This window comes from Triturus cristatus, chromosome 2_1 (assembly GCF_964204655.1).
Source record: "Triturus cristatus chromosome 2_1, aTriCri1.1, whole genome shotgun sequence".
Lineage (NCBI taxonomy): Eukaryota > Metazoa > Chordata > Amphibia > Caudata > Salamandridae > Triturus > Triturus cristatus.
In genome coordinates this window covers 286,259,089-286,275,422 of record NC_140581.1, presented here as the reverse complement: position 1 = coordinate 286,275,422, position 16,334 = coordinate 286,259,089, and the positions used below count along the sequence as shown (strand labels likewise).

At 43.0% G+C, this 16,334-nt stretch overlaps 1 protein-coding gene across 2 annotated transcripts in view; it reads right to left on the bottom strand.

Moving 5' to 3' along the window:
• EGFLAM (EGF like, fibronectin type III and laminin G domains) overlaps positions 1-16,334 on the bottom strand; it is a 699,898-nt gene that overhangs the window by 139,824 nt on the left and 543,740 nt on the right. For both annotated transcript variants that reach the window (XM_085631113.1, XM_085631115.1), the window contains exons 13-15: positions 11,398-11,587; positions 2,828-2,953; positions 1,501-1,744 (exon numbers count right to left, since the gene is read on the bottom strand). In XM_085631113.1, the coding sequence (XP_085487239.1) occupies positions 1,501-1,744; positions 2,828-2,953; positions 11,398-11,587 (560 nt within the window). The remainder of the gene's footprint in view (positions 1-1,500; positions 1,745-2,827; positions 2,954-11,397; positions 11,588-16,334) is intronic.

Below are 16,334 nucleotides of genomic sequence, written 5' to 3'. Positions count from 1 at the left end.
GAGCTCGTGATGTGGCTGTCTGAGATAACTGGGTCACCACCTTTCCGGACAGTTCCACTACTGCTTGCAGCGCCGCTCTCCTCTCTTCCTCCGTTTGCGATTCCGTGGGTTTTCCAGCTCTCTGTCTTCTCTGCCGGAGCCTTCGCGACTTCCGCACCGGCTGTGGACCCCGCTCCTCTGCATTTCGAGCTCTTGTCCCGTCCGTTCTCGCCTTGTAGGTGTCCCACCACGCCCAGGCGTCCGCCGCAGTTGGGAAGAAGAGCGTCCTGCTGTCCACGATAACACGCAGCTTGGCCGGGAAAAGGAGCGAGTATTGTATACCCTCTGTTCTCAGTTCGCGCTTAAGTGATAAGAAGGAGGCACGCAGTTTCTGAGTTTCAAATGTGTAATCCGGGAACATTGTGACGTTACTGTTGTCCACTTGAAATGGCCCGCTTCTCTGGCTCGCTGCAGCAGCCAATCCCTGTCCTTGTAATGCAGTAATTTTATCACCACCGGGCACGGAGGCTGGCCTGGTTTGGGGGGCCTCGCCGGCACTCGATGCGCCCGCTCCAATGTAAAGAAGGGCGATAGTCCCTCCGGTGCCACCTCAGATCGCAGCCAAGCGTCCAGAAATCCCACCATATCGTCGCCTTCTTTTTGTTCCGGCAGACCCACCAAGCGGACATTGTTTTGAGATGGCACTGATAGCCACAAGTGACTAGCTGCTGGTCCATTTGTAGACCTTTGTAACTGTAACTTCAACTGGTGATATCTTCGGTATAGTAAAGACTATAAAGTAAAGACTATAATTTACCATGAAGATCCTTCCAGTAACCTGGGCCTTGGCTCTTTTCTCTTGTAAAAGGTCACTCCTCAAGGCATGTGCAGGCGAGTTCATCGTGCTGAAAGACTGGTCTTCCTTTTCTCTACAGGGCAAGTAGTGTTATGACTACAAAAGATTTCCAGGAATTGCTCCCAGTCCCAGCATGCAAATGTTCCATTCCTGGCTTTGTCTGTTCTCTCCTGGGATTGATAGATATGCCTCCTCAATGTGGAATTAAAAAACAGAATGAAATACTGGCTGAGTACAGTAGTACAAGTACTTCTCTGGAGCCTCTAATTTATGAAAGTTTAAAAACTCTGCTTCTCCTGGAGGAGCATCTTCATGGTGTTACTGGACAGTTATTACGAGCTACCAGCCCTGATGGCCGAACTGTGACAATGTTGGGAGGGGTCATGGGAGGACGCATATTCAGGTATCTGGAAAGCCTCTACTGTCCTAATGAGATCTCCACAAGAAAGATGGAAGGAGTCGGTTTCAATTAAGCAGGTGACTACCTGGGATGACTACCTATACCTTACACCAGTTATTTCTAATTTTGAGGAGGTCAATATGAGATGTGTGCATTGAGTGCAGTGTCTAGCTCTAGAAAGCTTATGAAGTGAACTTTTGCCTGAATAATGGTATAACTGAGGGTCTATTTGCCATTATTTGATTTGGAAAAAGTGAAAGCTTACCTTATTACTGCTGTTCCAGAGCCACAATCAAATCTGAATTCCACATAGCCATCCACCATATTAATAGAGATGAAATCTTTGCTGTCCGTATCGTAGCTGTACAGAATGACCCCACTCTCAGAATCAGGTCGCAATGTGATTTCAAACTCAATGAAGGAAAGGTAGTGCTGTGGTTGAAATGGCCAAGGTGTTGCAGCAAATGAGCGCAAAGACTCATTAAACTGAGGCACAGCCAAGGTGAAAGCTGACAACAAAAAAAAGGTTTTGTGTAAAGCATACAGAAAATATGTGATTTATTTTAATCATTTTAATATTTTTTAATTATTCTTAAAATACATAATTTTAAAAGGTTGGAAAGGATTCTTTATAATTAGTGTTTTTCTGTCTAAAATCTTGCTTTAACCTACTATAGGAGACATTAACTTTCTAAAACCATTGGTGTAGTTGCTCAGTTGTCTCCTTCATTTCCTAGCACACACTAATATTAAAGGAAATCTTTTTGGTGAGAATAAAGTGAGTGCAAATTTGTTGTGATCCAGAAATAGCTAAGAAAGCAAACATCTACCTTCTAAAGAGAAGGGTTTATGGACCTGGCAAAATGTTATGATGCTGTCTATGGCCCTCATTATGAGTCACCCAATCTAATTTGATACCTGTGCAAGCTACTATTTACACAGGAATGGGAATAACAAGTTTTGTGATAGTTACCACATGCCTCACAATTTTCCCTAGGTAAAGGTAATAATTATTTCACCTGTTAAATTCTGAAACCCTTGGTACTGGATTTTAAAAGGTGCCTTCCTTGTTGGGCCACCTGTAATGAGGGCATAAGAGTCTGATTTCTGGAAGGGAGCTTTGTGAGACTGCGATCTAAAGTAAGAACATGACTAGATTTTGTAAATGGAATCTGGATATAGATTGTGATGTAAGATCCCACATCTGTCTTGTAGATACATTTCTGAAGATCTGTAAGAATCTACAGTTTGGTGTGCAAAACTACTGGGAGCCAGTGCAAGGGACACCAAATGACAGTGATGAGACACGTTTTTGTTTAGAATAAAAATTAGAGGCATATCCATATTTTGAATCATTTAACAAGTGGAAATGTCAGGATCTACAAACATGTAGGCAGGGTTGCTTCTGCTACTTGCAAGGTGAGTATGGGCGTGGTTACTTGGTTACCTAACAATGGTTTCTTCATACAAGGAAAGCCTCTGGTCATAGAGAAACAGGGCTGTTTTGAATCATTCTAAACTACACCACTGACCATCAGCATGCACAATGCAAAGCATTTCTGTCAGACATAAAAGTAACTGTGCTTTCTTACCCCTTTCACAGTGTCGACCCCTGAATCCAATGGGGCAAAGGCACATATATGAGTCTGCTCCGTTCGAAGCGCAAGTCCCACCATTGATGCAGGCGGCTTCATCACAGATTCCACTGCTACATTCACCTGGACATTGAGGTTTTTAGATGTAAGAAATTAGAAATGTTCAATTGAAACTTCATTTGCATCATGCTACTTTACAATCCTATACAATGTAAATGAATTACCCACATGTCCGGATCTCTGTATTACAACTGAGCACGTAGTTATCAGGATTAATATATCTGAAATTTTACACATCATTCATGTCCATATATCTACAAATTTCAGATTCATAATTTGGTGTTCATTCAAAATATCTAACTTAAAAGCACAGTGCATTGAAGTGGACACATTTTCTCAGCCATCTATGGTCCATGACGACATTATAACATGGGGATGCACCACTGAAGGGAAAGACAGGGGCGGCCGGGTACAGGGTGCTATTTCTGAGTGGGGCGTACAATGGTGTTCAATGGAAATTCTTCTTTTGGCAAACAGGCTGTACCGGAGGTTGTAGGAGGGAGACCTATGACAGCAGAGGTAAGTAGAGATGTAGGGGTTTGTGGGGGCACCATTGGTTCAGCTTACCAAGGCCCAGGGGCTTGGGATGCAGGGGTGCCTTTTGACATCAGACTCTTCTTAACTGGGCTGATTGCGGTCAGGGGGAGCCTCAGGATTCACACTGCAGGCGCTGCTGTGGAGATCCGGAGATGTCAGCCAACGCTGGACTCGGGATCAGGATCGCTGGGGGAACTTTACTGCACAGGTGAGCCACTCAGGCCGTGGGCGTCAGGTGCAGAGTGGGAAGGAGACACGGATCCACCTGGATCCGGGGTCCTTGGAGTTAGTTTCTTCTGGACAGGTCCGCTGTCCACGGGAGATTAGATTCTTTTTTGAAGCTAGCACTCCTACCATGGTTTTCAGAGGTCACTGGTTGCAAGACCGGTCGCAGATCCACAGAAGCTGGAGACAGGCCGGTAGGGCTGGAGCCAAGGCAGTTGTTGTCTTCAGTCTTCTCTGCAGGGATGTCTTCTTTCTTCTTAGGTCATCACAGATCTAGTTTTCAGGTCTGGGGGAGTAACCTAAATACTAACTTTTGGGCGTTTTAGGGGAATAGCAGGTAGGGCAAACTGGCACCTTACCTGGGGTGACTACACCCTCAATTATGCCACCCTCCTGTGAGAGGGGGCATTAACCTAGCCCTGTTTGGAGGGATCTCCCCATCCTTAAGATGGCGGGCCTGAAAGATGTGCTTACCTTAGGGGTGGAGTTGTCAGAGGTGGGTACACGCCTATTCTTCTAAGGTTTGCCACCCAAAATAGGGGTGTAAACTGGGGGCTGCCATCTGCTGCTAGCAGCAGAGACTGGGGGGGTAACATTACAACGGCAGCAGGCCTTTGACGCTTACCCTTCGAGCACTGACCATACGGGCTGAGGATGTGTTACACCTCTGCCCTGGATGTGCACTGTTTCTGGTCCAAGAGAGCAGAGGCTCTCCACCCAGAGGTCCAGAAACATGTCTGTGTGTGGCAAGCTGCCTGTGGCCAGTCAAGTGTCCACACCAGGGCCGGTAGGTTTTCGGGGGCACCTCTGAGTACATGGTTTAATAAATCTCACACTGGCATCAGTGTGGATTTATTTCAAGGAGTTGCATGGTATCAAACACTGCTGGTTTCAGTGAAGCCATCAGGGTGCTGTGGAACTCGAGTTGTCAAGTTACCAGCTCATGTACTCTCTATGACTTCCCTGGCACCTACTATATTAAGGATTAGACCCTAATATTGTAGGGGCATATCTGCTTATGCACATATGCCCAAAATCGTGATATAGTTTGACCTGCCTTAGGGCTGGTAAGGCCTGCTAGAGGGGTTACTTACTTATATATTGGGCAGTGCTAGTTGGCATGGCACACAGGCAGTTGGCCATGTCGACTTTGTTGTTTTGTTTGCACCAGGCCATGCATGCTGTAGTGGCAGTCTGCTTGGCCTAGGTGAGGGGTCTCTAGAGGACCCTCTTCAGTCCCAATGCCCTAGGTACCCATGTACCTTTTACTTGGGACTTGCAGGGGGCCTGAAGGGACAATTGTGGATCAGTTTTAGGGAAAGATCACTGGTGCTGGGAACCTGGACAGCAGGGGCCCAATACTCTACAGTGAAAGATGCATCAAAAGCCAGGTAAAAAGTGGGGGCTGGGGGTTACTGTAACAGAACCCCTTATTCTCACAGCATATCAACGTACAATTTTCATGACATTTGCAAAGGAGATAAATACATTTGAGGAAAAATGATTATTTTTTAAACAAAAATAATTGAAAGGAAAATGTTGAATTATGTTCATTAATACATGCAATACATGGACTATATAAACGTGGGGTGAGCTATGTGTAGGACTATCATACTATTACTTGTGTAATGTAAGAACGTCTAAAAGTTTTGAACATCATCAATGATAGTATATCAAAATCAAATAAGCCCATTACTTCGGTTTCTAACAACTACATCCGTGTAGATGTCTATCTTGCTTGACTGTAGCATGAAAGATGATTGTTTACAAAACGTATTGGAACATAGTTTGTCTAGTAATTAAACTAATTTACACATGTGGCCAAAACACTCATTTCTAGACTCAGAGATATAAGCAGAAGATTATGCCACTTCTTCATACAGTGTATGTCAACACATGCTGTTGGATGGTTATGTTATGTAATCTACATACATCCTGGTTAGTGGTAATGTTTTAGTTTCAAGGGATTCCATCACAGAAGGAAAACATATGTTTATTACAGGTGGTACAATTTATATTGAGTAGTGTGGAGCCCCTTCATGAGATAGATAGTTGAAATATTAAGTTAAAAACACCCTATAACTTGTACTACTAATGACCTTTTCATTCAATGTATTAATGTTAAGGTGATGCTACAAACAGGGGCGGCTCCTTTCCTGGAGAAGGTAGGCATAGGAGATTGAGAGGTCTACAGAAACACACTGGTTAGTGAGCGAGGGACACTATAGATTCATCTGAATTTTACATATCCAGCATGTGACAGTGGTGATGGTATGCAGCAATTTGTTGAGGGCTTTGGGTCAGGAATTTGCTGCCCAGGAGCCATGACTCCAGCCTAACCCAGCCTTGAGGTTCCCAAAACCTCCTCATATTGGCTGACTTCACTTTCAATCTGCTCCTAGTGTTCCTGGATCCTGGCCTACCTCATGATGGTTTCCCTGCCGCCCTTGAACAATATCTGCCTTCTCTTGGCCTGTCTGCCACTGAACGTCTGACACCCCCTAGCCCTGGCTTGTCTTAATGGCAGTGCTTCTGCCTTATTTGCAAAGCAGCTGATACTGAAAATTGCCCTCCTCGTAAGTTGAGAGAGACGGCGAGGGCAGGTGTGAGCAGGACTAAGCTGAGACTGTGAATGTTTGAGTGGGTATATGTATGTACTTGGAAGTGTCCAAGTGTGAATGGGTACATCAGCTTCAGATTGTAAAGCTGTGCAAGGGCATTGGGGCAAGGGCTAAAAGGACATGTTGGCTCTCACTGGCATACAGGTAGACCAAGTGTGACATGAGAGGTCTTCTTGGTGAACGTTTTGGCTTATCTTAACATGATGTTGGCCCAAGCTTTAAATATTGAGCACTGATGATAATATTTTGGTTTTACCTGGTGTTGGACCTGTCAGCCTTAGTTTGGTCTTCCACCAAACTCTTAGCCTGCCTCCTCCATTTTTTGCTGGTCTCGTTTTTGCTGGCCTTAGGACTCTGTGCACTTTACCACTGATAATCAGTGCTAAAGTGCTTGTGCTCTTTTCTCTAAATATAGTAAAATTGGCTACATCCAATTGGCACATTTAATTTACTTTTAAGCCCCTACTAAAGTTGTACTACATGTAACCAGAGCCTGTAAATTAAATACTACTAGTGGACCTACAGCAAGCACTGATTTTGCCACCATCTTAAGTAGCCCTTGTATGCAGTGTATGCAGCCTGTGTATGCAGTTTTAAACTGCCATTTCACACTGGCAAAATAAAAGTCACTCCTGAAGGTAGGAACTGAACAGGGCAGGGTGCAGTGTATTTAAAAAGATGGACATGTACATTCAAGATTTACAAGTCCTGGTAGTGAAAAACTCCTACATTCATTTTTCACTACTGCCATGCCTACCTCTCCCATAGGATAACATTGGGTTACCTTATTCATTTTAATAAGTGATATCTTTCAATTGGGATCAGGTACGGCTCGAGTTTGGCTTCTACAGAATGTGAATTAAAAGCCCTCTTTAATGGTAAATTCATATTTTTATCACAATTCTGAAAATGCCAGTTTTAGAAAGTGGGATTTTCTTCTCCTAACATTTTGAGCCTGCAGCCTGATCCTGGGCCACATGACTAGGTGTACCTGGCAGTTGATTTTTGTGTATTGCTTCCAGACAGGGATCCGCACTCTTACCCATGCTCTTCAACTTGTTCATGGAACCTCTAAAGGAAATGCTCAATGCATCCAACATTCAATATCACATGTATGCGGATGACACCCAACTTTGCCTGAAAATCTCCTCCCCGGCAGACATCAGATCACTCAACTAAACCCTACTCAAAACACAATACTGGCTGACCTTGCAGATCTTCCAGGAGTTCCAACTCCCTGCTGCTAAAACCACAAAAACTCAAAAGAAAGAAAAACTAAAATCGATCGTTCTCGGGTTTTGCCCTGAGAATCTGTAACTCCTTGCCTCTGGATATCAGACTGATTCCCTCTAAGGCATCTTTAAAAAAGAAGTGAAAGCTCTATTGATGAACACCCTCTGATTGACTGTACATATTTCCACTAGGTACCATCTGTTGTGGGTTTTTTTCCCTCTAAAAAGCAGGTCTCGCTCCTCTTCTACAGACTGCCTCACCCTGAGTAGCGTTGCTACAATGTACTTCGCACTTGATCCTATGATTTTGACCTTGTCTATGACCTATTGCTGCTCTCAGCATCAATATTTGTTTGTTGTGCATATTGCTCATATATATCCTTTTGTGATGTCATGATACTTTGTTCCTCTTTTACTCCAATATCTTGCCTATCACTGTTGTTTCTATGGACCTACTGGACTAGCTCTTTGGTCCGGGAACATCTGTAAAGCAGTCTGATACCCACCTGGGTCTTGTCCGCACTATATAAAACTTTATATAAATAAATAAATAAGACAGTGAGACAAAGGGAAGATAGGTATTGGTAGGATGGGCCACTCTGAGTTAACAAGAGGGAGGAGCTTTCACCGACCACACTTGTACATCACAAGGGCTCTGCCTGAGCACTCTCACAAAGGGTTTGTCACTAGTCTTTTGTGACCCCAGACAAGTTGAGGCCAGGGCAGGAAGAAGAGGATGCCTAACACCTTTTTTTATAATCAATTTTATTGTTTTTTTAAAACAGGAAAAACCAGCAGTAATCAAATGCAGCATGTTACAGCAGTTATAGGACGTCACCATGTTACATATATAGAAAATGCACTTGCAATACATAATCTCATAAAGTCTCACATAGTGCTCACAGTTCCTGAAGTGAGGTACTTTTATTCTATCTGCCCCAGCAATTTGCCCCAGACTTTATGATGTTTCACCGGGCACCCCTGGCCTCATACATAGGCTTATCTTGTGCTGCACACCAGTCCACCCCTCTGCGCTATTTCGTTATGGTGGGTGGGACAGAGTTTATCCAACTGGCAGCAATGTCCCTCTTAGCCACCACCATGGCTGTGCTCAGAAATAGCTTGTCAAATCTAGAGCCATCTAATCCATCTGTGATTCCCAGGAGCATATTTAATAGATTGTGTGGGACCTGCCAGCCCAGAACCTCTGTGAGTCCCTTTTCTATGGAGTCCCAATATCTTGCAATGATGGGGCAAGTCTATACCATGTGAAAGAAATCTGCTTGGTCTTGTTCGCAAAGTTTGCATGATGCGGTTGGTTTCAGACCTACGCTATGAAGGCATTTTAGTGTGAGGTAGGCAGCGTATAGATAGTACAATTAGACCAGGCGGAGTCTGGCTGAAGTGGTGACTGTTTTGAGTGCCATCAGTGCATCTCTCCAGTCCTCCTCCTCAAGAGACCCGATTCATCCTTCCCACTGGCTCCTAAGCAGATCTAACGTATTTATCATTTTAAAGAGGACGACTCTTCCCAGAGGATTAAGCAGTAGTGTCTGCCATTAGTCGAGGTCATCTCGAGCTCTCTTTATCAGTGGGGTAACATTGAGTGACCAGGCGAGGTCAGGAAGCAGGGCCACCCAGATTCCCAGATATTTAAACGATTGCCTTCTGATAGTTATCGTGGATTGCCAATCAAAGCAGTCTCTCGAAATGTGGAGAGGGACGAGGACGGACTTACTGGGATTTAATTGCAGACCAGAGATTTGTCCAAAAGAGTGCAGCGCCCGAAGACAGTGGGGATCGGATTGAGCCGGTTCAGCCAGAAAGAGCAGGATATCGTCTGGGTATAGAGCGATTTTGCCTTCATCAGAGCCTGGCCATATCCATCCCTAATTCGGTCGTCAGACCATATGAGGCATGCCAAAGGCTCCATCGCCAGGGCGAACAGGAGCAGTGAGAAGGGGCAACCTTGCCTCGTCCCCCTCTTAATAGGAAATGGCTCCGATAGTGCCCCGTTGATGAGCACATGCCCCTGCGGCCAAGTATATAACACCTTAACAAAGTTGTGGAAGTGCTGGCCCAGGCCCATCTCAACTGATACGTCCTCCAGATACTGTCAGTCTACGAAATTAACGACCTTTTCGAAGTAGATGAGGAGAAGTGCTAAATAAGGGGTTAGTGATTGGCGATTTTCCAAGGCTAAATGGAGGCATCTGAGGCATTGTCTGGTCCCACAAGATGGCATAAATCCACATTGGTCAGGGTGGACCAGTTTAGTAAGATAGGGCCTCAGTTGGTTGGCTGGGACCGAGGCAAATATTTTAACCTCCGTATTAATGAGGGAGATTGGGCGGTATTTGGTGCAGTTTGATGAGAGAGGTTGTGTTTAGGGATCACCACAATGGTGGTGGCATCTGTTTCTGGCAGAAATTAGCCATTTTCAACAGCTTCGGCATATACGTCCGAGAGATGTGGAACAAGTGTCTCCCGGTAGGCGGCGTAGGACTCCTGCGGGGATGCCTAACACCTTATGGGTGTGGAAGCCTCCAGAAGCTTCACTTACTTCAAAGTGGACATGAGTCCTAAATATTGGGCCTCAGACCCCAATTCTTCCGATCACTAATAGACCTGTGGACTCTGGCAAAAAGAAGGACTGCCAAGCTGTGAAGTTTGCCCTGCTGACCTGATTTGCTGCCCAAGGACTGATTTGCTGCCCAAGGACTGCTTTTGCTGCACCTGGACTCTTCTGCTGTGAGGTGCCCTGATGACGCCAGCCTGCCTGTATGTTCCAGGACTCCAAGAATTTCATGGGTCCGTCGGCTGACATCCTGTTCTAAAGCCACAGAGACACAACAGGCTTGTCTACGCCACACATTTTTGGCGCAGGACTGCGCTTTGCCTCGACAACTCTGCAAGCTTGATCAAGTGCATCTCGACGCCAACAACTGATCCAGTGCCCCGTAGCTCCTCACAGCTCTGAATCAGAACCATGCATTGCATTGGTGGTTCCGCCAGCCCAACCCAGAGGTACGCATCTCAAAGCAGACAACCGGCCCAGCTCGATGCACCGCTGTGCATCTCAAGCCCCAGCGACTTCACCAGCACTGACCCAGTACGTTACACCCCGATCTCAGCGCCAACACACCGCTTATAAGTCTTTGCAAGCCCCAGTGGCTTCCTCAACGATGATGCAGAACCTCACATCGTAAGCTCTAATTGACAGTCAATGTCTTAGGGCATGTATATTATAGCTGTTGTATCATGGCTTGTGTGAAAGCATTCCACCATCATTTTCTTTGTGTAAACTTTCTCCAGTTTTTAGGTCCAACTGTACACTGAATATACCATATGTGCTTGATGGCGTTATATGTATATTCTTGTTTAAATGTATGCCACTGTTTGTATGTTTTCCAATCTTTGGGTACACAGTTAGATCTGCGAATGTGACATACAGTATACTCAGTGTACAGTTGGTATGACTTACAAAAGAATTCATCAGTAGTCATTAATTGACGGCCAGAGAAATAACGGTGAGACTTTTTTTCTGTTAACTGTTTTAAGATTGATGGTATCGGGGTATTTCCAGATATATAGCATTTATTGATCCCAGCCCCCTTGGTCCGAAGTTGGATCACTCTCCTTTATTACAAACAATTAAAAAATGACAAGGGCGGCTATGTCAAAGGCTTTTTTTAAAACCTCAGCCACATTGCACAGCATCACCATTGCTGGCTGAAATTGTTAAATTAATGTACATCAATATAGAAGCAGGCACAGACTCAAAAATACAGACTGACATGGAGCCTTGCATACATCTGATCAAATATGTTGTTCTGCTTCCATGTAAAAAAGAGCCATCAGAAAACATATATGTATTATTACTTATACTTACCAACATCAGCTCCACTCAAGGCTCTGCCTAGTGGCCACGGTCTCATATCGGTCATCTTACCATTGATAACCAATAACTGGATACATCCTTTAAAACCTCGGTTCGTTCCAGCTGATTTTACTAACCAGTATGCACTTGGTGCGCCACCAAGGTATAAAGGAGTCCTGAAGGTAATTTTACTGTACTGTCCCTACAAGAAGGGCACAAATAAATAGAAATCAGATATATGAGGAATTATAAAATATGTATTAAATAAAACGTAAAACAAAGCAGAAAATATTATGAGTTTAGTTGCTGCCACTGTGGTATTGACTCACAACTCCATGAGTAGGTACTGTGGCTCAGGTGACGTTATCAAAAGAGGTCAGAAAGAAAACTATATTTTGCACAGTTGTAGGGCCCACTGCTGAGGGCTATATCAGTTTTGAAAAAACGTGTCCACAGTTATAGGCAGGGCTACTGGAATTATGTGGCAGGAGAGGGACAAATTATGCGGTAAGAAAAGGCAAATTATGCGGTATAATGCAGCACATTTTGTAATAGTACTACTTCTGTATTTTATCATTTTTAAACTTGGTAGTACTCTCTGGGCATATTTTGCACCACATTAGTACCAGTTTAACATCCAAATATAGCAATAAGCAGCAAAAAGGTGTGCAGTCCAACTTTGCAAAGGGCCTTCCACTGCGCAGCAACACGTGTCATCGTATTTTTGCAACTTTTGAGCACTTAGAGCTAGAAATATTTTTTTTATTAAAATCTCTAGATAATGCGACAGATGATGAATTATTTGCAAATGCTGCAAATCTATAATTATGCAACCATCGCTGCTGCCATACAATCGCATAATTCCAGTTGCCCTGGTTATAGGTCTGCGCATCAGGAGAGGACCAATAATAACCAGTATAGCCCAATGCATAAGAGGAACAAGGCTACTAGAACCAAACAATAAATCTTCTCTCGGTGATAAACTACCTCATGTTATTTAGGTCTGTATTCAACAACTTATAATTTCAATTCTTATTTGCCACTCATGTATCCTACATAACATATCACAATTCATTCATTAAAAATATGTATATGTATGTCTTTGACTATTATAATAATTAGTCATCAACAAATTTCATGATATACATAGAAATTTGCATAAAATAAAACCAGTAACACTCAGTGTTAACAGACAATCAAACTAGTGCAAGGCATTGATCATTTCGTATCACACAAAAATGTATTCAAATATTGACAATATAAAAAAACTCAAAAACTGTTGATGCAGCGTTTTGGTGGTTTCTTGGTTTACCTCGTTTTCTTCATGACATAAACAATGAGCACTTTAAACATATTGAAAACCAGAGGTGCAGCGTTTTTTCATGTGGGACCCTATTCCTTTGAAATTAATGGTGTATTCATTATTTTGCTACAATTTTCTCTGCTGTTTCATTAGTGCCTGGCTGGAAACCCTAGAAATGACCTGCAATTTGTTAAACAGGTTGGAATGGGCCATGGTACGGGAAGACTGAGAGCTTGTCTGATGTATGTGAGTGCCACAAAGTAAGAATTTAAAAAACAGCAATGGAACATCCTGTGGGAAGTACAATGATTGTCAGGATGACATGGAGGCAAGGTTTTGCTTGAAGGGAGAATGAACCTTTAGATCAGTGGGAATCTCTTTGAAAGAAGCAGATGGATTGGTATTTTTCATGAGGAATGCAAGTTATACAAGGCAATATGTAACACATCTCCTTCCTTCACAATCATAAAAAGCATAAAGGACATAAATTATCCTTGAAGAGCATTCAAAGACGGAGTTCTTATACATGCTCAGTTTTTGACGAGATTAGTAACAGAACCTTCATCCCCTCGGTTAACCCTTCCATCAGGAGGTATGAGAGTTTCAGCAGGTACTGGAGCTTGCCTAGTTAAACAGATACGTCCTGAGCCAGTTAGAGAAGCACCATACTCACACAAACCATCAGGGTAATTATTGTGATCCTAATCATGAATAAAACAGGACTGCTCTTTATCAGCCATTTCATTTCTTACACATTTGGCCACCCTCTTCAGATTTCAAAACCTATCATCTTGGGCAAGGACACTCTTTTTATTGATTTTAACAACTTTGAAAACTTGGTGGAACCATTTTCCACATGACCAAGAAGGCATATTTTTTACAAAGGCACCCATGTGCATTTCAGTAGATTTGGGCTGGAGAAGGGCATGTAATGCCCCCTACTCTTAGCATGTCGTGACTCCACGGAAGTTCTAATCGGAGGTCAGGTTGGGCATTGGCAAATTCTCTACGAGATATTTTGTATTTAATCAAACATAAGCATACATCTGTGATGGGAATTTGGCCCTTCAACAGTAGGAAGGGTCTAAAACCTGTAGCATAGTTGAGATATTTACTATACTCCCACTACCTTTCTCTGATGGCCAACGATACAGGAATCCAACTCTGCCATGCAAAATGGACGCTATCTTTTAAGTCACAGTTACATTGTTCTACTTGTCCATTGCTTTGGGGATCATAGAGAGCCATTCTGATGTGTTGTGTGTGCTGCCATTGTCTTTCAGTCATCTCATTAGAAGTGAGCTGCACCTCACTGTCTGTGATTAAGGTTTGTGGTAAACTTTCTTTGCTAACAGTTTTTATGAGAAACTAAAGCACGTCATGTGTGTTGACCATTCCAACAAACTTAATTACTGGCCATTTAGAATAGAAATCAATTAAAACTAAGGACTATTGAATGTGTATGGGAAGTCTCTTGAAAGGCACAGCGATATCAAGACTAGTTTTGTCAAGCAAAGTGGTGACAGGGAACGTGTGTCATGAGCATTGTTGCAGTCTTTAAGTTCTTATCACTCATACATACTTCACTTTCGCAACAAAACAATCAGCTTCCACATCCATTCTTGCCCAACAGAGCAACTGTAATAAAGTGCCCCTTTCAACATCGTTTCCCCCCACTTTTTGCTAAACCAAAGGGGATGATGGACTAAGTGTTGAACATTGCACGCACTCACCCCCAGTCAACTGATCTGGGTTTAATCCATCATCATTCTTTAGCTCACTCCGCCACCCCAGTTCAGAGGTGGCTTGCTGTGTTGCGCGAAAGGATGATAAATATGCTCCTACATTTTTCAGGTGAAAATGTAAAACTCTTCTCTGCTAATCTTGAACAAACTTTCTACAAGTCTTGTTTGCTGCTTGTTGTTTGGGTAAAAAACAGAATATCATCTTGGGTTGTTGGAAGATGGGTGCTACTGACACAGGCCCAAGCAGCTTTCTGGAATAATCCAAAGGGCGCAGTGAGATGTTTGGACTCTTCAGACGGTTCTCTTTGGTGATATGCCTGATTAAGATGCAGGGTGGGGAAGACTATTGCATCACTTAGTAGAGCTAAAATGTAAATGTAATCTATTTGTTGATGAATTTCAAAGACTTCAATGTTCTTAGGTCACACATAGTCGCAAGCACCATTATTATTTTGGGGGTAAAACAATCTTTCCTATAATTCCCTCCTTATGAAGTTGTTCAATTAACAGTTGAAGATTCTTCTGTATGGAAAGGCACTTCCCTTTAATGATGTCTGCTGTAACTGCCTAATCTGAGTTTGAAGTGGTGAACAAAGCCTTCTAGTTTCTCCAGACCATTGTTGAAGACTTTGGGAAATTAATAACAATTCTGACGACTAGGATCAATATCACAGATAATTAACACAGGGTCTGGTGCACAAAGGTTTAGTGTTATTTTCAATAGTTGCTGAGCACGCATTACTTTCAAAGCAACATAGATCTTGATCCATGTACACCTTTCCTTGAATGCAATGCTGCTCAGAAAATACCCTAAAACGTCAACACAGCATCCATTGACAGTAGATGGTTTCATGCCTAGTTTAAAGAGATGATCAACTTTGTGTCCCAATAGAGTGTTGAATCTTTTTTTGGTAATGATAGTAAGAGCGGAGCCTGAATCAGAGATGACATTCAGATTCTTCGCCAGCACCTGCAAGGCACACATGGGTGGTTTATCCACACCACCACTTTTCATACTATTCATTGTTTGACTACTAGGACCATGTTTCCATTAGCTAGAACCTGTTCCACATCAAAGTTTTCATTGAGTGATAATTCCTCAAAACAATGGCTACTCTTGTTTTTGGCATTAGGCTTCCCTTCAGAACCAACTTTTGCCACATTTATTAAACTCATTTTTTGCTACTGGGCATCCTTATGTGAGGGGTGTGTTGTTACCATATTAACAGAGTGCATTGTTGTTCTCAAATTTCTTATTCCTCTTGGAACCACTTCTCATCTGTTTGGTATTCCTGCTGCATCCCACATGTTATCCCTTTCTCTCCTTCTTTCTACATTCACAGCCCTAACCCACAATTCAGCCCTAGGTACCCCAGACAGTTGAGTAAAATGTTCTTTCTGCATTTTATTGGCATCAATTGTTATTAAACATGTGAGAAATTCTTCCTTCCACCTCTTCCATGGTATGTAAGGATCCGTTTTATTATGTAAGAATTTTGGTGGCTGGTCAAATTGCATTTTACATAGGGTAATGTAAATACAACAAGTACAAGTGGAAGATTAGAAGATCAGTGCAATTATGGAGGGAGTACAATATAATATTAATTGAGACCATGTTTTGTGCAGTTCATGAAAAGGTACAAAATGATGTAAGGCACTATATAAACTTATAAGTTATAGTATGAAGTGCTTCCTTTCAGCACTGGAACATATGCTGAAAAACTGAACAATATGGTTGCAATTCATGAAAATATTGTATTGAGTAACTGAAAGTGTTTTCCCCTAGGGATGGGGTGGCAATGTGGGACGTACCCGACCAATGAATCGTCAGAGGCAAGGGAGAAACACAGTTCTGGGTGACGTGAGGAAAGACATCTCACTGGCTACACAGTTGAGCATGA